This window comes from Notolepis coatsorum (genome assembly GCF_963971535.1).
Source record: "Notolepis coatsorum genome assembly, chromosome: 5".
Taxonomy (NCBI): Eukaryota; Metazoa; Chordata; class Actinopteri; order Aulopiformes; family Paralepididae; genus Notolepis; species Notolepis coatsorum.
The window spans coordinates 85,426,958-85,453,241 of NC_140169.1; the positions used below are offsets into that span (position 1 = coordinate 85,426,958).

A 26,284-nucleotide genomic window follows, 5' to 3' on the forward strand; every position below is an offset into this window, starting at 1 on the left:
CATACGGTTATTCTATAACCATAGTTATATGAGTATAGCGAGCGCTCTGCTCGTAGTGGAACTGTCCCTTTATCCAGTCCAATAATGAATAATTTTCTCCACATGCACACACCCTTCCGCCTGGCCACACCCACATCCGCTCCTCTACATAAGCGGGGTCGTGGCAACACCATCCGCTCCTTCCCAAGTCTTTCACCACCGAAGGCGAAGACCACAGGGCCCTCAGTGAGTCCGAGCAGAGCGCTCGCTATACTCATGTAACTATGGTTATAGAATAACCGTATGTTATATATCGTAATAGCTTACGCTCTGCTCGTAGTGGAACACAGGAGCTGAGCAGAGCGGAAGCTCGACAGATGTACCCGCTGAGGCCCCCCACAACCATCAGAACCGGGGAGGACCGAGCCCCCTGGACCCCCCTAGAGGAGGACGGGAGGGAATCGGATCCGACTGTGCAAAGAGGGTTTAGCACCTAAAAAATGCACAGGGTGAGCAGACCGTGGAACTTACCTTCACACAGAAGGACCCGCGACCACTCAGGCGCGCATCCCACATGCCACCAGAGAATGGACGGGAAGCAAAACACCCCCGTCACAGCCCCCAACATCACAGGGTCGAAGGTCAAGAACCCAACCCTGTGGCAAGGCCGTAGCAGCGGAGCGCGGAGGAGGACCCAGCCCCAGTAAACAACCTGAGGGCCAGGACCCCGAGAAAAAGGGGGCCCGGTGAGGCCAACAATGCCGTAGCATCAGGACCCCACCAGACAGTCACTGGTGACACCACCCCCCACATCACCAGCGTATTGGACAGGGCCCAAACCAAGAGCAGGCCCTTCTCCCCTTGGAACGCCGCTCTGAAGCACTCCACAAGAGGCTACACCCCCACAACACTGTGGGGCCAGTCGGCGCGCCGGGGAGACAACCCCCAAAGAGGTTGATCCCTCAATCCAGGCAACAGGCCCCAAGAGCATAACTCGACCTGTGCCCAGAGCACTGCGGACTAGACAGGCGCCTAAGGGGTCTACTGTGAGAACAGTACCCCGGCGGAAGGGGCGGTCGGTATGCTGTGCACCATGTCGCAACCTCCACAAACCCGACCCCTCCAGCAGGGTCGAGGTTCAAGAGAAGGCTGACACAATTGGCAGATGCCATGAAAGGTGCGGGGGCACACTCACGGGCAGACGGGGTCAAGCCCGGCCTCAACCCGAGAGTCGACTCTGCTACAAACACACCGGGGAACCAACCACCCCCCTATGTTTAGTTTAAGAGGAGGCGGTTGTTCCTTTAACCCACCAAGAAAAAACTCAGAAACATAACTGTGCATATACACCGGCTATACAGGCAGTACAAGTGTTTCAGTTTTTAAAGGGTTAACCCAGGCCAACAGGTCGACGAGAATGAGTTCGGACCTGGGCCCGGCGGACCGGGACCTACACAGGGATGCCAGAGGGGTTCAACAGAAAAAGCTCCTCGACAGCCCCCTCCCATCCCCGCCCAGCAGGGGGAGGGAGGGGTGAAAACAAACAGAGAAGGACCAGGCCCCCTAACACAGCGCAAGGTACAACACAGTATGGACCAAGCACATCACTGTGAAGGGCAACTCATAGTGGCATACATATGACACACACATCCATGACATCAATCCCTGCGACGCCCGGGCCGACCCGGCATTTCCCCCCCGGAAAAGCACAAAGTCCTTCGGGGTACCAGAACAGCAGATCTGCGCCCCGGCGGACAACGGGTTAACTGACCTGGTCCGGCGCGACCAGAACCAGTCCTGTGTCCTAGTCACGCCGCCATCCCCAGTCCTAAGAGCGGGGTAGGTACGCGCGTCGATCCAAACAGCTGACCAAGCGAATACTCACTTGAGTCTCGACATAACGTTACCCCGTTTCCAACGTTAAGTCGAGTTCATTCATACTACACTAGTACACGTATGATCAATCCAATAATGAACACATATATATATCTTGTCATTTTAAACAAGTTACCATTCATTCATTCATCCATTATGCGTCACCCGCGGCGAAATTAAATGTTATAGTTCAACAACAACACGCTGTAGAGAGAGAGAGAGAGAGAGAGAGAGAGAGAGAGAGAGACAAGTCAAGAGAGAGAGAGAGTCAAGAGAGAGAGAGAGAGAGTCAAGTCAAGAGAGAGAGAGAGAGAGAGAGAGAGAGAGAGAGAGAGACAAGTCAAGAGAGAGAGAGAGAGAGTCAAGTCAAGAGAGAGAGAGAGAGAGTCAAGTCAAGAGAGAGAGAGAGAGAGAGAGAGAGAGAGAGAGAGAGAGAGAGAGAGACCTCGTTTACGGAACAAAAACACATCAGCCTCTATGTCTCTCTCTCTCCGACCGAGACCGCATTAACTCACTTTGTTTAGTTGAAACGTGGTCCAGGAGGGCTTGATAAAGTGTATATGTCCACAGTCCCAGACTGTTGATGTATATCCACTGTCCAGACTGCATCCAGCTAGCCAAATAGCTTCTTGTTAGCCAAGTTAGGCACACCAACACAAGTACTGTGATGAGCTGTGTCTTTGCCCATTTCCGCAACGAACAGCCTGCAAACTACCTGGCGTTCTATCGCCCTGCTCTAAGACAAACTCTAACCTTAACCAACTTTGAAAGAGTGCCTAAGCTTAACCGTCGAAAGAACTTGCCGTCATGCTCTAAGACAAACTCTAACCTTAATCAACTTCGAAGAGTAACTAAGCCTAACCAGTGTAGAAACTGTCCTCGGCCAATCAGAGAGCGTCTCCGAGAAATGCGGCTACGGAAAGTATAGACGCTGCTTGCTTAGATGATATAGATCGCTTGAAAACGCGCCCGGCTTACATCATATTACATCATATTTCAACGCACAGTGCGTTACGTGCGTTGACCTATTTGATTGGCTGCGAGGATACAGCGATGAAACCAGTGCACGCCCTGCTGTGCGCGATATATCTCGCCCCGGCCTGAGAGGTAGTTACTAGTGACTTCCTGTGAATGAAAAACTATTATTTATATTTGATATATATATATATTTTTTTAAACTTTGACCAGTCAGCTGGTTCTTTTTAGCGTTTATCGCTTTTTCGTCGCATTCATACTTGGTCAAGTTCGACCGACAGAAGCAGGCTGAAAGGGTTCAGATGGGGGGAAAGACACTCTGGGAAAGGCACGGCTGCCGTCCGGGATTCGAACGCGCTCAGCCCCAGATCCGCGCAAGCGCGGCTGTCCACGGCGCTGAAATAGCACTCGCGGTACGTGGTGAGCTACTGGAGCTCCCTATATTTGATATATTAACGTTATATTGTGCATTGGAAACACAAACATACTTAAAATGAGTAAATATTATTCATTTTAAACATGTTTATTTTATTTCTAGGGCTCTAAAAAAAATAAATAAAAAAAATGTATTCTTCTTCTTCTCACTTTTAACCAGGGAGGGCGGCACTCTAGCGCCCACTATCGGCCGGCCGCCACTGGTCGAGACCCAAAAAACACATCAATGGTAAATTCTAATAAGAAAACCAGACAACGTTCCCTCCATGCTGTCTGGGACGCGTCTATTCGAAAGGCAACCGGTTTATGCTTCCGCGTTCGCGTTTTGCACTCTGATTGGCCACTGCTGTTTCTGGTCGCACCAATCGTGTGACGGCAAGTTCTTTCACTGGTTAAGCTTAGGCACTCTTTTGAAGTAGGTTAAGGTTAGAGTTTGTCTTAGAGCATGGCGATAGAACGCCAGCCCTGATTCCAAACTCTAACCTTAACCAACTTTGAAAGAGTCGCCTAAGCTTAACCAGTGATAAACTAGGCGTTAGGTAGTTTGCTGCTGGTCGAAGCGGAAATGGGCGCGTCACGCGATTGGGCGCACATGTCACATGACCAGAAACGTCAGTGGCCAATCAGATTCGCAAAACGCATAAACCGGTTGCCTTTCGAATAGACGCATCTGGGACGAGCAGCAGGAAGCTCCCCCTCCCCTTTCTCCTCCCTGTGAGAACAGCTGACCCCACAGCTCGACAGAGAGACTGACGAATAGGAGGTCCAACCCCCCTGGCCAATTATTAAAAAGGGGGGAGGGGTTTATCAGTTCACCCCCTATGACCCCACACCCCGGATACGATGAAAATAACAAGCCGTGCATGACACCAGTTGTCTAGCATGCTACATGAAAAGTGCATATACCTCTAGGATAAAGCTTAACAGTTTGCACGCCAGCCACAGACGATAAACTCGTTTGTGTAAAAAACTGGCTTTTATACAAGGCTTAGGCTTATGTGCGAAAAAACTTGCCACCTGCATTTTTATACCTTTACCAAGTAAAGAAAAAACAACAGACGTTAAAGAGAGGGTCCAAAGACCTCGGTACAATAGCTACATATGTGATCACTTCAACACTCAACCTAGTTGTGGACTCGATGCCACGTTTCCTAAACGTAACATGAATACACACAACCCCTCAGATAAAAAAGGTAAAGTTCACTCTTACTACTGCAAGAAGAACGCCGTCTTTTATGATGAGAGAAGACAAGTCTTTCGACCGAGTGCTAGCCACAGGCCTTGCTAAGCACACATATATGTAGCGACCAGAAAACAATTTTCAAAGAAAACTGCCCCACTCCCTAAGCAAGCACACAACTCCAGCAGCTAGGTGAGGGTTATACATCGTATCCCCAATATACAGTGAATAAACACACGTTTTGTAACGAAAAATAGTCCCTCACCAGGAGGGACTTTTTATTTAATAACAAAATTATATGTTGGGGGGGGGGGGGGGGGGTAAACAGGTGAGTCACTAGCGCCGTCTGCCGCGTGCAGAGCGCCGTTTGCCCCCACGGGGAGCCGGCCTGGAGGGACGGTGCTGGGGAGTCTCCTGGTCACGTCGATCCCTACCGTACCCTCCGGGCGTGGGACGACTGGCTGCAGCGGTCGCGGCACTCCCTCCACTCCTGGCCTTCTTGGCGGAAGGCCCAGCAGCGGTGGCGGTGATGGTGGCAAGGGCCGCAGGCCTCTGCCGGCGTTGCTTCCTCCGGACATCACCGGTGGCATCGGGTCGGGGGAAATCGGGCTGGAGCACGGAACGCTCCTCCTCCATCTCTCTGCAGGCTGCCGTCATCTGCTGCATGGCCGACCCGAATAGTCCAGCATCGGAGAGGGGGGCCGTGAGCAGCGGAATCCTCCTCTGGTCCGGCACCCGCGCCTGCTCCTGCCAAAGGTGGCGCTGGATGAGAGTGGCCAGGGCGCGCTCCTTCCCGGCGGCTATCGCCTGTAGCTGGGTTAGGTGCAGGATGGCTCCAGTCGCCTGGGCGTGAAGGTACTGTAACTGAGGGGTACAATTCCCTGACTGTATTGATAAATCAAATCAAATCAAATCAAATTTATTTATAGGGCCCGACAACACACGTTAATGTCCCCATGGGCCGTACAGGTCTTCTTTAAACAAGTCAAGAAGACAACATAACAATAAGTCAAGAACAGAACAAGAACACCATAGGGTCCAAACATTTTTTAGATGAATGCAAATAAATGAAAGAATGCAAGCACTCCCAGACATACCCCACGCGAAGGTAAGGAAAAACTCACTAAAACCTAACAATAGGAAAAAAAAGCTCCACAGGCAATGTGGAGGAGAGAAACCTTAGAAGGGCCGTTCAAGGGGGGATCTCCCTTCTTAGATGTCGGTGATAGTAGTGTTGCAGACGGACAGTTGGTAAGCATGCACTCATGTGTGTGGTGAAACACAGATGAGTGCATGCAATAGCAACTGTACATTTTGAAAAATTAAAGATAGAGCTAATAGCGATAGCAACTGAACATTTTGAAAGATTAAAGATAGAGTTGATAGCGGATCTATTTGAGGCACAGGGGCGGCGCAAGAGGGTCATGTCCTCCCCGTCTTAGTCACGGGACATTCAACACTCCGGTCGTTGCTCAGGGACAGCCGGAGACAGGGAGAAGGGGGGTGGCGCAGAGAGGGTCGCGAACTCCCCGACATCATCGCGGGACATCCGGCACTCCGGTCACCACTACGAGACCTCCGGAGACAGGGGGGCACGCAGAGGGGGTCGCAATCTCCCGGCCTTCGTCACGGGACGTCCAACACTCCGGTCAACACTCCAGGACAGCAAGTCATAGGAAGACAGGGAGACGGGACAGGCGTTAGACAGCTCATGAGATTGTAGTAGGCGGACATAGCAATAGATACAAGTGGTAGGCATATATGTGAATGGAGTAGATATATGAAGTAAGCGTATTATGTGAATAGAATAGAAGTACTTAACCCAGCAATGAAACCGCGTTGACTGTTAATCTGTTAACAGTCTGTTAATCAGTTGACAGGACCACGGACAGACGGCGGTGAATAACTGATCCAAGGCCTCGGAGGTGCATGTAGAGCAGTCACTACAAGCTTGGCCAAGACCCCGAGGCATCCATCACCTTGGTCAGCGCCAGGAGACGGGTACTCAGAGAGAAGGGGGAGGGAGGGGGGGGGGGGGGGGGGGGAGAGGGGGGGGGGGGAAGAGTTAGAGAGTTCCCATGTTTGTGGTGCTGCAAAGGAGCAGACATGTAGTACCCTGTAGTGCCATGTAGTACCCCGTAGTGCCATGTAGTACCCTATAGTACCCCATAGTGCCATGTAGTACCCCGTAGTATCCTGTAGTACCCTGTAGTGCCATGTAGTACCCTGTGGTGCCTTGTGGTACCATGTAGTACCCCGTAGTGCCATGTAGTTCCATGTAGTGCCATGTAGAGCTATGTAAGCCATGTAGTACCCTGTAATGCCATGCAGTACCAAGTAGTACTCTGTGGTACCATGTAGTACCCTGTACCCTAACTAAACTACCCTATAGTAAACTACCCAGTGGTACCATGTAGTACCCTGTACCATAACTAAACTACACAGATTAATCTAAAGGTCAGTCCCCGACCAGGTGAGATCAAGGTAGGTTGAAGGAGAGAGAGAAAAGATGAGTCTTAAGCAGGGATTTAAAAGCTTCGACAGAGCAGGCGCCCCTGATGACGGCAGGTAATTTGTTCCACAGGTAGGGAGCGCGGTAGACAAAGGCTCTGTGGCCGGCGGATTTCTTTTTAACCCTAGGGGTCGATAGAAGCCCCGCATTTTGTGAGCGCAGAGCACGAGCGGGCGAGTATCGGGAGATGAGATTGGATAGATAGAGCGGTGCAAGCCCATTTAAAATTTTGTAGGTGAGGAGTAGAACTTTAAAGTCAGAGCGGGCTTGGATAGGAAGCCAATGTAGGGCGGACAAAACTGGTGTGATGTGATCAAATTTTCTAGTTCTAGTTAGTATGGTATCATTAAACCACTACCGCTTTATGTACTTTAACTACTGGCCATACAGTACACGATATCTAAATATGATGAACACTTTCCCACAATGAAATCGGGTCCACACAAAGGTAATAATCAAATATTTAATATATAGCAAAAGGTACATATAATAGTTACTATTACATTTATGATTTGAATGCACTTGTAAGGCAAATGAGTACTCGTAGGCAAATCAACACTGAATGTCCAATCTCTGGTTACGCAGGAAGCAAGTATACAACCTGGCTCTTAGGGAATTATAACGATGGCACACTTAATGATTATAGCTGGATATACTGTAGGGGTCCTCCCGGTTGTAAGCCGGTAGGGGGGGTAGGAGAGCCGTCGGCAGTATCCCGTCTGGTCAACGATGTCTAGGGAGACTTCAGGTACAGAAGACAGTGCAGTAGAATCTTGATCCACAGATGAATACACCTTGGCTCTCTTGTAGGCTGTAGCTGTAGCTGTAGCTCCACAGTGAAGAAGAAGCGAGGCGACCTCAGTCTGGTCTGAGCGCCGTCTCACCTTGACTCCTCTCGGGGTAAATCCAACACTCACCGGTGTTGGCGATTATCCGCTCCACAAATCAAAGTACCAAAGCAAATATATATTCCATGCCGCATAGGGCTCAGCAGTCGTCGGGTAGGTAATCCAATGTACAGGTCCACTCGGTCCTCGCCTAGAACTCCTCGGATGAAAGCACCACGTGTGGTCTGCCCAACCTGGTTAAGACTCTAGATAACACGAGGAAGCGACGGGGATGCTGCTCACTTTAGAACTCTAACCGCACGATGCACCATACATAATAGACTATTATTACTTAATAGAAATACGGTGCCAAACTCTGACAATTCAGCTATTAATTCGCACGAGGTCTCAATGCTATTCTAAGGCCAAACAGGCCATACTACACCGCACGCGGTATCGTGGGGTGAGGCTTCACGTTCTGTTACTTAGTTGGGTAGAAGGGTAAAGGACTAAGGGATAAGAGGTCTTCTACATTTACTTGCGCCATATTTATATGCACGGTGAACAAATAGTGCCACTCTCTTTTCGGTAGCCGTATTCCTGCGCAGAGCCGGGGCTAGTAGGGACATGTTTCGTCGGTACCATTGAACTTGGCTCCAAGGGGCTTGTCTCCTGGCGCCAGTTCCTTGTCCAATAAGAGAATGAACTATTATGGGCTATAGTAGACTAAAGGGATATTCCGTGTATATGTACAAGGAATATACAAGGGATATCAAACGATATACAAATACTATTCAATATATATCCATAAATAAATATATATATTCGGTTTAATCTGATCCTTCACAACAGCCGCCCCCTAATTAGTCCCACCTAATTAGCTAAGCAGAGACAGATTAACCGCACTGTCCACTACTCAATGTCCGCTGTAAGGTCAGTCAGTTCACAAAGTCATGGGGTCATGGTCGTCATCGATAGTATCAGGGAGCCTTGGCAGTTCTATTAGCCTCGCCACGGGTCGGGTGTAAGTCCGTCCTTGGACGAGCACTTCAGCTGCTCGGACCTTTCCATCGGCACCGGTGATCACTTTGCTTACGCGGCCAGCCGGCCACATAGCTCGGGGTAGTGACTGGTCGATAATCATGACGACTGTTCCTTCTGTCAAATTGTCTCTCTCTTTTACCCACTTCTGGCGGGTCTGTAGAGACGGTAGGTAGTGGAGTAGGAAGCTGTTCCAAAACTTGTCAGCCAGTACTTGACTGTACCTCCACATTCTTCGGCCGTTCGCTTCTTCAGGCCTGTACATTGTCTGGGGTAGCGCGGGGTCCAGCCGCCCCATCAAGAGTGTGTTGGGGGTGACTGGGTCGACATCTGCTACATCACTTGAGACGTAACGAGGGGCTTTGAGTTCAATACTCCCTCGATCTCCGTGAGGACTGTCATTAGGACTTCTTCTGCCACGGTCTGGGCCCCAAGCACGGCGTACAGGGCTGTCTTTATGGAACGTACTTCTCGTTCCCAGGTTCCACCGAAGTGAGGTGCGTTCGGGGGATTAAACTGGAAGTCAATCTGGGATGGAGCGAGGTGGGTCTTAAGTTCTGGGCCCATAGCTTGGAAGCTCTCTCTCAGCTCTCTTTCTCCGCCTTTGAAGTTTGTCCCGTGATCAGACAACAATGTAGACGGTTTTCCTTTCCGTGATGTGAATCTTCGGAAGGCCATAAGGAATGAGTCTGTGCTCATGGTTGGGAGGAGTTCGATATGTATCGCTCTGGTGGTCATGCATTTGAATACAATACCCCACCGCTTCTCGGTTCCTCTTCCTTTCTTTATATACAGCGGGCCGAAACAGTCCATACCGGTGGAGTGAAAAGGCTTGTCGCCGAGTCGGAGGCGACAGGGAGGTAGGTCAGCCATCCGGGGTATACTGGGCTGGGCTCGCCACTTACGACAGTCTAGACAGGTTCGCTGGAAGCGCTGCACTGCTTCTCTCCCTTGCAGTATCCAATAACGACGTCTGATCTCCGCGAAGACTCTCTCTGCCCCTGCGTGGTGCACATCCTCGTCGTATTTCTTTATAATCAGCTCTGTGACCTTGTGTCGGCTGTTCAAGACTATCGGGTACTTGACGTCATCCGGTAAGTCTGGGGCTCTCCGCAGACGACCACCCACTCTGATGAGACTATGGGCGTCGCTCTCGGGGGCTAGGTGGAGCAGTCTGCTGTCTGATGGGACGGGCTTTGCTCCCTGTAGACAGGCTAGCTCATCGGGGAACGAGTCTCTCTGGGCTCGTTGTAGTAGGAGAAGTTCTGCTTCTTCGTAGTCAGCTGCTGAAATGTCAGTTGTGGGCTGAACCTCTGGGTGGTGCCACAGAAATGTCTTTAGCTGCGCACTCTGTAGGGTGAGGCAATCGTCTAGATCGGGGTCTGTGGGGACGAGTGTGTGTGTCAACCCACAGAACATAGGTTTCTTGTTCTCTGCCTCCTCTTTACTCGCCTCCCGTGGGGTGGGTGTAGGCCACTCTTCTTCGGGGAGCTTGAGAAACTCTGGTCCGTCACTGTAGAGGTTGTGACGGGTGAGGTCATCCAGGGACATTCCCCGGGGGATGACGTCAGCTGGGTTGTGTTTGGTGTCCACATACCTCCAGCTCGCTACTTCTGTTAACTCTTGAATCTCGGTGACTCTGACTCCCACGAAGACCTTGTATCTGCACGAATCAGACCGGATCCATGTGAGTACTGTCGTGGAGTCTGACCACAAGATTGTTCTTTGCACCGGGATGGTGAGTTCACGTTGGATTAACGTGGCGAGCTGCGCTCCTGCTAGGGCTGCGCAGAGCTCTAGACGCGGGATAGATTGTTGCTTTCGTGGGGCTATTCTTGAGCGAGCCAGGATGAAAGCAGTATGTATTTCTCCTCCCTCCTCTCGGGCACGCAAGTAGGCCACCGAACCGTAGGCTACTTCGGAGGCGTCGCTGAATACGTGCAGGTCGATCTTGCATGTCTCTGGCCTCACTGTGGGTGGGAAGTAGCTGCGGCGTATATTAACACCTGGGAGTGAGCGGAGTTCCGTCTCCCACTCTCTCCATGTGGATGCAAGGTGTTCGGGTATGGGATCGTCCCAGCCCTGGTCCTTGTCCCATAGCGCTCTTACAATCATCTTTGCCCTGGTGGTGTAAGGTAGAATACATCCCAACGGGTCATATTGTCTGGCGAGTGTTCTGTATACACTCCGTCTGGTGGTCGGTATTGCCGTCGACCTTCCCTGCTCCTTGGTCAGGGGTTTGTGTCTATAATGGAGCGAGTCTGTTTTGAAGCGCCAGACTAGTCCTAGTGTCATTTCTTGGGCTTCTCCTGGGATGGTCGCCATCCAGGTGTCGCTGCTCGCTGCCTTATCCTCGGGGGAGAGGCTGCGCAGTACTTGCGGGTCGCTGCTGGCCCACTGCCTGAGATCAAAGCCGCCTTTGATCAGGGAGGCACGGAGCTTGAGTAGGAGAGCCTCGGCTTCTTCTGGCGTCGGGACGCTTTGTAAACAGTTGTCCACGTAGAAACTATTTGTCACACTTTGTTGGACCTCTTCATCTGCTGCTGGGTCCTCTGCGACGTGTTTTTGTAGTGCAAACGTAGCACAGCATGGGCTGCATGTGGTTCCGAAAGGGAGGACTTCCCATTGATAGATGGCTGGGTGCTCATCTCCGATCCTCTCTCTCCATAGGAACCGCAGCAGGGGCTTGTCCTCCTCCACTAGTCTCACCTGCAGGAACATCCCTTTGATGTCGCCGCTGATAGCCACCTTGTCCTGGCGGAAGCGTAGTAGCACGCCTAGTAGGGAGGGGCCGAGTGTTGGGCCGGCCAAGAGTTCTTTATTCAGATTTTGTGATCCGATCTGGTAGCTGCAGTTAAACACAATGCGATCCTTGCCGTTGTGGTGGACCTTGTGGTGCGGCACGTACCATGATTCGGTCGTCTGATCGGCCTCTCCAATGTCAATTTTCTTTATGTGTCCCGCTGTGATTAGTTTGTTAATCTCAGCGCGGTACACAGCTTCTTGAGCGGGGTCTTTGGCTAGGCGCCGCTCTGTGTTCAATAGATACCGCTCCGTCGCCTCTTTTGTGGCGTGAAAGGTGGGCATTCCCTCTCGCCTCAGGAGTGGGGTTGCGTATCTCATCACTCCGTTGACGTTGACTCTCTTTGTCCCGTGCTCGAGGAGGGCTATAGCGTAGATATCTTCCTTAGAACGAATGTCTTTCTTTTCGTTCTTAAAGGGCATTGTCTCTAGTGTCCATAGCCTCTCGACATGCTGCAGGAGTGTGGTGTCTTCTTCTGTCGCTCCGGAGTGGAGGCAGCTAGTGGCTGCTGTTCGGTTAAGAGACTTGGCGAGGGGGCCTTGTAATGTCCATCCTAGGCGGGTCTCGACTGCTGCAGGGCAACCTCTGGGTCCTGTATGGACCCGGTCTATCGGGACTATGAGGTCTGCATGGTCGGAGCCTATCAGCAGGGTCGGGGTGGCACCGTCTATGAGCGGGATAGGGAGTTGACGCAGGTGCACATATTTATCCATCAGCTTGGCGATGGGGTAGGTGTACTGCGATAGTCCTATTTCTTGGCTGGTGAAAGCATTAGTAATCCTATACCGTCTCTCGGGCTGCCCGCTTGCTGCGATAGTGAAGGATACATTCTCGCCCTTTATCGTCTTTAGATCTCTTCTTATTGTCCGAATCGTCATCTGGTTCTCGCTCCCCCGCAGCCCCAGCTGGGCCGCAGCGGACGCGAGGAGAAGGGTCTTCTCTGACCCGTCATCAAGGACGGCGTAAGTGTCCATGACCTTATCTTGGTAACTCAGTGTTACGCGGACCACCTTTAAGAGCACCTGGGCGCCGCTGCTGCTAGCGGGGTCAATGTACATAACGCTTGCCTTTGTGCTGCTGGATGGTGCAGGCTTTCTTTTGTTACTGTCGTGTAGGACATCTAGGTGGGCTCCGTCACACCGACTACACCTCTTCTTGAGGCGGCACTCGGCTGCCATGTGACTGCGCGCACATCGGTAACAGCGCCTGTTGGACTTTATCCAGTGACTCACTTCTTCAGCGGTCATCTTCTTGAACTGGTCACATTGTGACAACCAGTGTTCCTTCTCGCAGTACGGGCACACCATCTTCCACTTCTCTTTCATCGAGGGGGTACTGTGGTTCTTGCTGCTCGGTACTGATTCTGATTGGTGCATGACAGTCACCGATCTTCGGCCATCGTTTGCTCTCCTAGGTCCCTCTCTGGAGCTTGGTGTGCTCCGCACGAACGTATCCAGCCGTAGGCTGCTGACTTCTCTCGCCAGGAAGTCGGCTAGGTCTAGGAGGGATGGCTCGGGACCGTTAGGATCACGGTGGTCTCTTTGCCGCCTGAAGCGCTCCTGTCGGGCGGGCGGCAGCTTCTCTAAAATCCTCTCGACGTTCGAGTTTGCGTATAGTTCGTGCATACCCTTTTCTCGTTGCGCCCCCAGCATCCCTACCAGGGATTGTACTTTGATAGACAGGTCGTCTAGTGAGCGATTGTCTGTTGCTGGGGGTAGGCGGTCAATATGCCTTATCTCTTGTATTACGTAATCCCATATACGTCCATATCTTTGGTCTAGTGCTGCTAGAGCCGCGGTGTATGGGGTAGTAGAGGTGGCATAGGCCAGCGCTATGTTGTGCACTCTGGGCACTTTCAGGTGCTTCAATAGGATCGCATACTTGTGGCGTTCATCAGCTACATCCACCATCATTGTCTCTAAGCACATCCGTAGCTCCGTGTACTGTGCTCGGTTCTCATGGGTGAAGTCTGGAAACGTCGGTGTGCCAATGTATGACGCCGTGGATGGCTGGCACATCGGTGAGCGTTGGAAGAGAGGCCTCCTGGGCAAGTCTCCTCATACGCCCCTCGGTGGGCTGGTACTGGCAGGGTACCATGGCCCGCTGGTCCAGGTGCTATTCCTCGGGACTGGTCGTGCGTCATGCTCACCCGTGAATCGAGTCGGGGGTCTGTAGCGCAGAGCCGCGGGGGTATAGCCTGGGCTGTACTGGACCTCCTGGTCCTGTGGAGTAATGTGCTGCTGTCGGGCTTGACTCTCCTCTTCTCCCTCTTCTTCCTCTGCCAGGTCTTCTAGATCCTGTAGTCGTCTATTTAGCCTCTCCGCGGTGTCTGCTGTTCCTTCCTTGTAGCTGGGTCTCACTTGGACCGGTCGGGGAAGGAGTTCGGAGGGGGGTGTGGGCTCTCTCTGGCGGTCGGGCTCAGGGTCGCTTAATCGGTTAGGGGAGGATGCCCTTGACCCGTGTCTTGACGAGGCCCTGGAACCCCTTGTGGAGGGAGGGGGTGTTGCCCTGGTGATCAGCTGCTCCATTAGCTGCGCTTGTAGTCTGTCGCGCTCGGCTTCGCGCTTGGTGAGATCTGCTTCTCTTTGGGCACCGGCAGCGGCACGCTGGGTGTCGGCCCGGTCTCTTGCCATATTCTCTTCCGTCTGAAGGCGCCTCAGCTCCAGACGTATGTGCTCTTCTTCGCTCCGTTGCTGTGTTTGGAGTCGATCGCGTTCACCCTGAAGTTGATCGCGTTCACCCTGAAGTCGATCGCGTTCGGTAGAGGCTGCCAGGGTGGCGAGGAACGCCTGTGACAGCATCCTCTCTGCCTCGCTGGGGGAAGACGCTTGTTGAGGTGAGCCGCTCCTGGCAGTACCCGTTGGGGATGCGTTCCCCTGCGGGGAGTCCTGGAGTTCTATCTCCTCGGCGCTCTCCTCATCTTGTTCCGTGCAGAGTTCCATCTCTGAAGGGTTGTCTTCCTCCCGGAGCTCTTGGGGGACTACTTCTTCGGTCTTGGCGTGGGGTAAAGTCATGTCAGTTCCCTCCTGGTCCCCACCGTGAGCTTGGTCGGTTACATTAGAACCCACTAGGGCCTCTGTGGTCGGGGTATCCTGGTTGATAGGGTCGGACATAATTTTACTTTCTACTTTTACCGCGTTTACCGTTTGTAGAAGGCTAGGTAGTATACTGGCAGCGTAATCCTCTAAGTACTGAGGTGGCTGTCGTCTACGTTGCGGGCGTTCTACTTTAGGAGGACCGTTTCGTGGAGTGTTCATCATAGGCCATTTCAATATTAATACCACTATATTAATATTACACTAATTACCATCCGGCTCGAAGGACCAATTGTAACTGAGGGGTACAATTCCCTGACTGTATTGATAAGTATGGTATCATTAAACCACTACCGCTTTATGTACTTTAACTACTGGCCATACAGTACACGATATCTAAATATGATGAACACTTTCCCACAATGAAATCGGGTCCACACAAAGGTAATAATCAAATATTTAATATATAGCAAAAGGTACATATAATAGTTACTATTACATTTATGATTTGAATGCACTTGTAAGGCAAATGAGTACTCGTAGGCAAATCAACACTGAATGTCCAATCTCTGGTTACACAGGAAGCAAGTATACAACCTGGCTCTTAGGGAATTATAACGATGGCACACTTAATGATTATAGCTGGATATACTGTAGGGGTCCTCCCGGTTGTAAGCCGGTAGGGGGGGTAGGAGAGCCGTCGGCAGTATCCCGTCTGGTCAACGATGTCTAGGGAGACTTCAGGTACAGAAGACAGTGCAGTAGAATCTTGATCCACAGATGAATACACCTTGGCTCTCTTGTAGGCTGTAGCTGTAGCTGTAGCTCCACAGTGAAGAAGAAGCGAGGCGACCTCAGTCTGGTCTGAGCGCCGTCTCACCTTGACTCCTCTCGGGGTAAATCCAACACTCACCGGTGTTGGCGATTATCCGCTCCACAAATCAAAGTACCAAAGCAAATATATATTCCATGCCGCATAGGGCTCAGCAGTCGTCGGGTAGGTAATCCAATGTACAGGTCCACTCGGTCCTCGCCTAGAACTCCTCGGATGAAAGCACCACGTGTGGTCTGCCCAACCTGGTTAAGACTCTAGATAACACGAGGAAGTGACGGGGATGCTGCTCACTTTAGAACTCTAACCGCACGATGCACCATACATAATAGACTATTATTACTTAATAGAAATACGGTGCCAAACTCTGACAATTCAGCTATTAATTCGCACGAGGTCTCAATGCTATTCTAAGGCCAAACAGGCCATACTACACCGCACGCGGTATCGTGGGGTGAGGCTTCACGTTCTGTTACTTAGTTGGGTAGAAGGGTAAAGGACTAAGGGATAAGAGGTCTTCTACATTTACTTGCGCCATATTTATATGCACGGTGAACAAATAGTGCCACTCTCTTTTCGGTAGCCGTATTCCTGCGCAGAGCCGGGGCTAGTAGGGACATGTTTCGTCGGTACCATTGAACTTGGCTCCAAGGGGCTTGTCTCCTGGCGCCAGTTCCTTGTCCAATAAGAGAATGAACTATTATGGGCTATAGTAGACTAAAGGGATATTCCGTGTATATGTACAAGGAATATACAAGGGATATCAAACGATATACAAATACTATTCAATATATATCCATAAATAAATATATATATTCGGTTTAATCTGATCCTTCACAACAGGTACCATTGATGGTCATCTAGTACCGAGCCACCCGCCATCAGCCCCGACATGTAGCGCGCCAGCTGCGCGATGTTGGAGGTCGCAGCCAGGCTCTGTGTCGAGGCGATGTACACCTGGTCACTCCACGACGCCAACTGCCTAGCCGACTTCCCCTGGGGAACCGGCTTCCTTAACGGCTCCCACACCATTTCGTGGCAAAGTATGGCTGCCATCGGGCTATCAAGCTGAGGCACCCCGTCCTTCAGCCCCTGGACCAAACCCACCACCTGCGTGACTGGCACGTAACGTGTCTTTCAATATTCTATGTAGCTATAAGCTCGTTCTCAAGTGTATAGTGGATAGCTCACTCTGGCTGCATTACACGTTTTGAAAAAGTCCATTCATCTGATTGGTCGAAATAAAAGTTGGAGACTGAGACAAGCGCGCCGGATGAAAACAGACTGTCTGTTGTTTTATTGAAAACAACAGCTTAATCATCAGGTTCACAGCATTTATTCTATCAGTCTTCAGGTTTGCGTCTCTTTTTCTCCAACTGGTGGTGATGTCTCCAGGTTCTCCTTCTCAAGCTGTCCGTCTCGTCTCGCTGTGTGTCGGTTCTGTCTGAGCGCTTCGTCTCCCCCATCTGCGCCTGCAGTCTTTAAAGGAAACAGTTTCCCCCGGCCCCCCGGGACGTCCAGTGACGTCACCCCAGGGATCGGGCTTCTCCTATTGGCTAGAAGCTTTTTCTGCTGCGTGACACGTCATCCTTTTTCTGAGAACCCGGTCCATTTAAGGTAGTATTGAGAGGTTTAGGTTAAATTTGGCCGTTCCCCTTAAAGCAGGGTCTTACTTTAGCAGTTTGTCTATTTAGTAATTTTGATTCATTCTATATTTCTATCGGTTACTTTGTTTTACGTGGTTTTACATGCATAGATTATTTACTGTTTAGTATAACTAAGTTAGTTAAATGCTTTTTCCCGAATGCTAGAGCCTTTTTATAGTTATTTAACACAATTATGAATGATTAACCTAGTTTCTTATACTGGTACTTTTAAATGTCTTTTAACTTGGTAGTTCTAACTTGTTTTATCCCTGGTCTTACTACTTCTGTTTACTTAGCCAATTTTCTAATATGTTTGTTTGTTTAACAGTTTACTTTTATTCAAATACTCTAGTATTTAGTCTATAATGTATAGAACTGCATTTAGTTTTTCTAGTGACCAATGTGTGTCATTTTTGGTACTAAACTGTTTGTTACTAACGTCTACTTGCTTTTAGTCTAACCTTTAATCGATATCTATAATACTTTATTGTTTAGCTTTTTATAGTATTAAGCCTAATCTCTCTCTGCCCAGCTGCTTACCTCCAGCACTTCCTGAAGGGCCAAGTATTGGTCAGGCTAGGTCAACAGCACTCTGACCTCAACTGTATTTTCAGCCTCCAAATAAGAGTTTTATGATGCTAAGATATGTGTTCCTGGCTCTAAATCCTGTTGGTTGGATAATCAGTCACTATCTCTTCCCAGCAGAAGGTCTTGACAGGGGGGGAGGCTTTTCTCACAGTGGCCGGTTGGTCTCTTACACTAAAATAAACAAAACTCCTTCCTGCTTACCTCAATATAGCCTTGAGGGGTCAGTTTATGACCTTAAGTCAATCAACTTGGTTGGGTGAGGGGAGATTGTCAGCTAACCACCAAATGGTCTATTCTCTACGGGCTGACTCCTGTCCTTGCTTGTAGAACCTATTTTGACGAGCGATGGTATACTGCTAACAGCTGTGGCTTACTTCCTTGGAGAAACTGATCTTAAATTCATTCTGTAGTACTGGACTGTGCATTTTGATTCAATTAATTTACGACACACGTAGGCGGGGGTAAGGCCAACGATGTGGGATATTACCTGTCCCTGTCCCACGACGCACGGACACCGCGATAGTGAAGCGCTGGTGGAGGGTAACGTTGTGACCGTCTAGACCCTCCGACGGCGAAGACATTATCTCTTAGTTTTTTCTGAAATTTGCGAGAGAGAAAAAACAAAGATACAATGTCAACGTAGCTCCTTTCCAACAACTATTTTGGCACTAAACTTAAAGTGGTGTGTTACAGACACTTTTCGGTGGTGAAAATAGGGAAGGAGTTGATGGTGTGGCCACGACCCCGCTTATGTAGAGGAGTGGATGTGGCCAGGCGGATGGGTGTGTGCATGTGGAGAAAATTATTCATTATTAGACTGGATAAAGGGACAGTTCCACTCCGAGCAGAGCGTAAGCTATTACGATATATAACTGCTCACCCTGTCCACGATATCCCCATTTATCCGCAGTGGCGTGTGTCACCTGCTGTATTCTCCTAAAATCCACAATCAGCTCTTTAGTTTTACCAATGTTCAGGAGTAGGCTGTTATCCCGGCACCAGCGTGCCAGTTCATCAACCTCCTCCCGATAGGCCTTCTCGTCATTGTTAGAGATCAGCCCCACCACCACTGTGTCGTCCGCAAACTTCACTATGGATGTCGAATTCTTTAGGAGAAAAGAGAGCCAAATGTATTTTATTGACTCAAAATTACATATATTATTTATCCAAAACAAATGGTACAATTTAAATGTCCCCTAAATGATCAAATGTACTCCTTGCAACTATTTTCAAAGTAAATTGAAATTAAATGAACTTTAGGGGTAAAAAGAGAATAATTTACATCAGGCATCTATGCGGGCAGCATGGGAGGGCTTGACTGGTTTACCATCTGGCATCTATGGGGGCAGCCCAGAGGACTTGCATTGAAACCCCAGCTCATTCAGTCAGTCATTGAGTCAGCTCATTGTGCTCAGTGAGTTAGCTGCAATCAAACCAGGACCGTGATAACCCAATGGTATGTTTACATTTACCTTCCCTGCTTGCTTAATGTGCATGTGCCCTGCTTGCTTTATGATTATGTGCTTTGCTTGCTCTGTTCATGTGCTTTGCTTGTGTTAGCTGTTAGCTCCCTAGCATATTAACTAGCATGTTAGCTTTGCTCAACATGAAATGTTTGTAGCATGTTAGCTCTGCTCAACATGAAATGTTTGTAGCATGTTAGCTCTGCTCAGCATGATATGTTTGTAGCATGTTAGCTCTGCTCAACATGAAATGTTTGTAGCATGTTAGCTCTGCTCAACATGCTATGTTTGACATGCTGCCCCAGTGCACCCTGGGAAATGGTGTTTCTGTCTGTCTGGCATTACAACAGTTTGAATATATTGTTTGAACATTTTGATGCATGACATTCATGACATGGTTAAGTTTAAAGAACAATGTTGATTGGTGTAATAAATAAATAATATATATATATATATATATATATATATATATATATATATATATATATATATATAATATAATATAGGTTATATATGGTATGTGGTATATATATAAATAAATAATAAATAAATATGTATATATATAATATAGGTTATATATGGTATGTGGTATATATATATAAATAAATAATAAATAAATAGATACATATATATATAATAGGTTATATGGTGTATATATATATAATAATAAATAAGAATAATACAAAATGTCAAATGTATTGGTAAATGCTGAATGAATGTTCTTAATGAAAATGCATTTGGTAATTGTTTATTTGAATGAACTGATAATATAGGCTAAATGTATTAATGTTAACTATAATTTATGGTATTATTATAGCCTATGTATTATGTTGATGTTGAAACATTTCCTTTTATACCCTTTCAGGTTTATAACCTGCTATTGTGACTACTATTGTGACAACCATTTGTCAACCAATTAAATGACAAACAAAGGTCAAAGAAGTCACAGAGTTATATCCATCCTTGATCACGTTGCCTGAGCCCTTCAAGTGGGGAAAATAAGAACAAACTTGACAGTTATAAACCAAGGGCCCAAGCGTCCAGCTGAATCTGCCCCGAAGAGTGTTGCCCGGAAGAGGAGCGCCACGGAGGGAGGGAAAGGTCCAACAGGCCCCCTGCCAGTGTCGGAAAAACCTTGGACAGCTCTAAGAAAGGAGGATGGATTCAGCTGTGCTGGAATCCCTAAAGGGAAAGCGCTCGGTCGCACAGACTGCCTTCAGTAAGAGGACCAACAGGATGGCTCTTACGATTCACCTGCTCAAGGAGAGGAATCTCATTGATGAGCTAAATGGCCTTGTTGTGGACTTTGGTAGGGTCAGCGACACAGGGGCTGACTACGTCGATGCTCTCGAAGTGGAGGCAGAAGAAAACGAGGATCCCAAGGTGATGGAGGAAGTCGAGAGCATAAAAGCGAAGACAACGAAGTGCTCAACCCGATATGAAGAAATGCTTACACTCACTGAAGAAGCACTATGGTCCAGATTCGCTGAAGATGACATCAAATTGGATGCCGAGAAAGCGGAAAAGAAGTGGGCTGAATTAGAAGCGCTGGATCTGAAGGAGTTACTAGCGGAGGACTTTGATGTGCAGAGGGAGAGCCTGGGCGAGAAGATCCACAGGTTCGGGCAGAAAATGGCTGCTTGGGAAGGTCTTGTCTCCAGCACCAAGACAAAGGAGCTTAAAAATCAAGAAGACAGGCTAAGAGACTTACAGAGTGACTGGGAGCGGAAATGGCGGCGGATGAACCCGAAGTCACGAAAGGGCTTTGCTTGGAGCCAGAATGAGGAGGAGGAAGAGGAAGAGGAGAGGGTAAAAGCTGAAGTGCCAGCCAATCCATATCTGCCTGAATCCAGTAGAGATGATCAACCTCTCTCTCTCAGTGAGCCTCCCGGTGTCAAGCAGGAAATCGCTGCAGGTCATGTAGACCTGCTCGGTCCGTCTGGGCCACTTCCAAGAAGTTCTGGGGCCAGTATCCAGTCTCTGGCTGGGACCAGCGCTGCACCAAATGTCGCAGGCACACCGCTAGGGTACCCAAATGCTCCACAAGGCATCCTTCCTTATATGCAACCCAGAGTCCAGTTTCCACTCGAACCAGCACGCCTCCCCACATTTTCTGGGAACATGGTCGATTATTACCGGTGGGAGGCGGAGTGGGAGGAGCTCGAGCTGCTTGGGAACCCGCAGAGGACTTTTGGAGTGACAAGGTTCCACCTTCTTGCAAGCCTGAGTGAGAAGGTGAAAAGGGACCTAGTCCTATCTAGCTGCAAGTCTGCAGAGGACATGTTTAATCGCCTTGCCAACAGGTATGGGAATAAAGCTAGGATCGTCCAGCTGATAGCAAGTGAGGTCCAGGGCCTACCCCCCGTGAGGGGAAACAACCCAAGGAAGGCTATTGAACTGATCCAGGCAGTGGAGAGGGCTCTAGATAATCTCCTGATTTTGGAACTGAACCTGGCCACAGTCATGTGTGTACAGTGAATACAGCAGGGGGCTCAGAACGCAGTAGATTGAAATAAAGGTGTTCTATTTCATTTCCATATGAAGTATCATAAAATGTATCGTATGAAATGTATATTTTATTAAATGTATCATAAATATATTAACATTATAGACCAGAACATTACCTCAAGTGACTTTACTTTGCAGTAACATTGAATTTGTCAACATGCTTCTCACCACTGATAATGGGCTTTGGACTGAAGACTTCATTATGTCAATGTTTCATTTTCTTTCATTTAGGACACCTCATACATTTACTGATGTAACTCCCTGTCCATGCATGCTATATTTACATATGTGGTATTGCTGGATCCAACACAACCACACCTTTCCGAAAAAGCCCTCATCTGTGTTTCTATGACAATCCATGGCAGAGCTACTACAAAGTAAATGAGAACATTCTGCATAGATATTCATTTTTTACATTTCCGCTTATTTTAAGTATGTGTACATAGGTATATATTTCCTACATGCATAAAGATATTCACATCCAGGTTTTTCTATTAGGTTAAGCAACTGTCTGACTGCTAGCATGTCAAGTTTGAAAGCTCTTGGAGTTTGTATTATTAATCTACATGAGTTTATATGTCTCAACTCCCATACGGCCAGGCTATATTTTGGTAACTTTTTCCTTTGGGGGTGTATAACAATATCTATCAATTTAACAAGTTTTGCAGTAAAATATTTTTATACAAGAATCCATTTCATATATGGGAGACCTTAGAGATGAGGAAAAACATTCTTGTGTTTTGTTCCACCTCCGGTAGGGGTATCTCAACATTTTGGGGCATTGTCACTAGGCTAATAAGCGAGGGGTCATACATGGGATCTCATACTCAAACTGTCCGGGGCGTAGGCAAGGAGTGGGGTTGTCAGACAGGCGATGGGTTGTACATGGTATCTGATACTCAAACGGTCCGGGGCGTGGGCACGAAGAATGGTCAGGCAGGTGGAGGTCATGCATGGGATCTAGGGGTAGAGACAGGACGTGGAGCCAGATGAAGGACTGCAGGAAAGGGAGAGACAGACAGGGTTAGGCATGAGACAAGGGTACGGAATACTAATTAACTATAAAGAGTGAAGAACTGCGACTGACTGGAAAATACTAAGCTACGATCTGGCAGCATGACGACATCTGAGCCAGGTCTAAGTAGGTGAAGCAATCGACACACAGATGTCAATCAGCTGCTCCCAGGGCTCGCACACACCTGACTCCATTAGTGTTGTCAAAAATATCGAAGTATCGATACATATCGATACTGAATATTTAAAAAGGCTTCGATACTCATTTCCCGAAGTACCGATACTTTCTGCAGTACCAGCTGGCTTGCTCCCGCAAGTTGTTGACAGACAGACGCGCTGCCAGAGCCTTGCCCTTCCGCCTCCTCCTCCTCCTCGCTCAGAGCAACAGACACAAGCTGCTGCAGCCTCCTCCCCCTCACAGCCGGGCAGCGCAGCCCTGTCTTCAGTTTGTAAACAACGCTATTATTAGCTAACGTTAGCTGTCGTTCCTCCGTTAGCTTAATGCTAGCTAGCTGGCCACCTATTACTTCATGGAAACGGAGTAACGTCAAGCCGAGCCCACTACACCAGTACACGCATGAACTCGACACAACTACCCCGTTTCCAACGTTAGGTCGAGCGGAGCCGGAGCCCATCCTACACCAGTACACGCATGAACTCGACACAACGTTACCCCGCCTCCATGAAGTGTCCAATTAGCAGCAATGTTGTTGAAAATGTAACGTTAATAAATGCTCCGAGCATAGCTCCGGAGAAATCTCTCTCTCTCTCTCTCTCCCTCTCTCTCTCTCAAGTACCCTTGTTTTCGGGTCATAACTAGAAAGGTGCGCTCAGTAGACCTAAAATCTCCAGCAGCCACTCTCTCTTTCTCTCTCTCTCTCTCTCTCTCTCTCTCTCTCTCTCTCTCTCTCTCTCTCTCTCTCTCTGATCTAAAGATAAACAAAGGGTTTTAAAAGTGTATTTATCATCTCGTATAGTACCAGAGAGAAGCTGAGGAGAATCAACCAGCAACAAAAGCAAAATTTGTTAAAAAAAAATATATATATATTATAATAAAAAAAAAATATTATAATATTTTTTTTTTGGTATCGAAAGTATCGATACTTTTCAAGGTATCGTATCAAAGTCGAAATTCCAGTATCGTGACAACACTAGACTCCATATCTGTAATTAGAGAGTGAGAGTAGAGAGTAGACAGGCAGGAAAAGGGTGTGACATTTAGTTCTTATTCTTTTTTTCTTTTCTTTTTTGACATAGTTTGTTGAGCCATGACTATAAATTTTAAACATAATATATATATATATATATTTTTTTATTATCTTTTTCCCCCCTCCTTTTTCTGATTTTTCTCCCATCCCACTGTTAGTCGTTATGCCAATTCCCAACCCCCTTCCTGGTTGTTGCACACTCCCCCCTACTGTTGGTCCGGGAGGCCGGAGACTGTCACATGCTTTCCTCCGACGCATGTGCAGCCAGCCGGCAGCCAGCCTGGCAGCACAGATTCTCACCGGGAGAGTGTAACGTGTGGAAGGTCACACTACCTCCCTCCAGATCCTACCCTCGCTGTGCAGGCGCCCCGACCGAACTGTAGGGGTCGCTGTCCACAACGCCCAGGACCCACCCATCAGCTTTCCCACCCCTAACACTGCCAATTGTGTTAGTATGAACGACCAGCCAAGCTGATAGCAACGCCGAGAGCTGGATTCAAACCCAGCGTCTCCAGTGTTGATGGCGAGCGCCTTGCCCACTACACCACCTAGCCGCCCAACATAATTGTTAATGATACAAATATTGTCGTATTTATTATCATTATAATTATTTAATTCCGAGGATGTCTGTAGAATCGAAGTGAACACAATCCCCAAGGATTTCTCCCAAATGAAGCCGTTAAAAACACGGATGCACACCATTGCATCCAGATATAGTCGTATTTATTATCATTATAATTATTTAATTCCGAGGATGTCTATAGAATTGAAGTGACCACAATCCACAAGGACTTCTCCAAATTAAGCTGTTAAAAACTCGGGTGCACACCAGTCTGTCCGATTTACGATTTCCTTTTCGAGTTCGTAAAAATCCTGTTCGAATTTATGAAAAGAAGCCATTCGAGAAGTTCGTAAATCGAGTTACAAAAACATTTCTTGGTAACTTTCTCGTAAATCCGTTCGAGAATGAGGTCCATTGTTCTTCAGGTAATACATGCTCCCACATGTACTCAATTATGCATACTAATGAGTACACTCACTCAAGCATGAAGGCTGACAGACACACACACACATGTTGTACACACAAATACACAACTTATGGCCATTGTGTAACACAATGAGTCATGCACAATAGTGACACAGCGTGTTTTGATAAAATCCTCCTAACAATGGACTGCATTTATATAGCGTATTATATAACTTTTTATCCAAAGTGCTTCACCACTTATGCCTCACATTCACACACCGATGGCAGAGGCAACCATGCAAGGTGCCGACCTGCTCATCAGGAGCATATAGGGGTTAAGTGTCTCTTTCAATGACACTGACATTCTGTCGGTAGGAGCTGGAATGGAACCGGGATCCTTCCGCTTACCGGACGACCGCTCTACCTCCTGAGCCACTGTCGTCTCATGGCCTCACAAAGTGTTCCCTTTGTCCTCCATGCCACACCTCTGTTTGGTTAAGTTGATGAAAATCCATTGTGATGTTTATATAAACGCTGACATTTCCTTTTCTTTATTTCCTTTTATTTTGGGCCCCTCCTTCTCTTCTCTTCTCTTCTCTTCTCTTCTCTTCTCTTCTCTTCTCTTCTCTTCTCTTCTCTTCTCTTCTCTTCTCTTCTCTTCTCTTCTCTTCTCTTCTCCTCTCCTCTCCTCTCTCTCAGAGGGGTGATGTATCCGGCGGTGATGAGTAATCTCTTAGGGAAGAACAACTCCCCTGGTAGTCCCTTCACCATGGACCAGTTTAAGGAGAAGTTTGCCATCTATGACGAAGGCTTCGAACATGGATCACAGATCCCAGACATGTTCCTCAGGTGTGTAGGCTCTACCATATGATCCAGACAAACTGGCAATCAGGGGAATTCTGAAATGTTTTAAGGAATCCATACAAATATAAAAAATGATCTATAGAAAAATAAATCAGTTCCAGAGTTACTGATGACTAGCGGTTGACACGGATTATGATGAATAAATTATTCACAAGACATTATAATGATAAACAGAATAATAATCACAAACAAATACGAACAAGGCATGCATATCTTCTTTTTTATTAAATTTTTTGTAGATTTTTTATTGGTTTGTACTACCGGGCAGTCCGGTAGAGAGAGAGGGAGAGGAGGAAATGGGAGACAGAGCAGGGGAAGACATTCGGCAAGGGACGCCGAATGTCACTCCCTCACTCCTCACTCCTCACTCCTCACTCATCATTCCTCACTCCTCACTCCCTCACTCCTCACTCATCATTCCTCACTCCTCACTCCCTCACTCCTCACTCATCATTCCTCACTCCTCATTCCTCACTCCTCACTCCTCACTCATCATTCCCTCACTCCTCACTCCTCACTCATCATTCCTCAC

General features: G+C 48.2%; 1 protein-coding gene across 1 annotated transcript in view; it reads left to right on the plus strand.

Moving 5' to 3' along the window:
* cyp39a1 (cytochrome P450, family 39, subfamily A, polypeptide 1) overlaps positions 1-26,284 on the plus strand; it is a gene marked incomplete at both ends in the record, with an annotated part of 120,186 nt that overhangs the window by 34,873 nt on the left and 59,029 nt on the right. Inside the window, one exon of the mRNA XM_084315447.1 lies at positions 25,588-25,737. Coding sequence (XP_084171573.1) covers positions 25,588-25,737 — 150 coding nt within the window. The remainder of the gene's footprint in view (positions 1-25,587; positions 25,738-26,284) is intronic.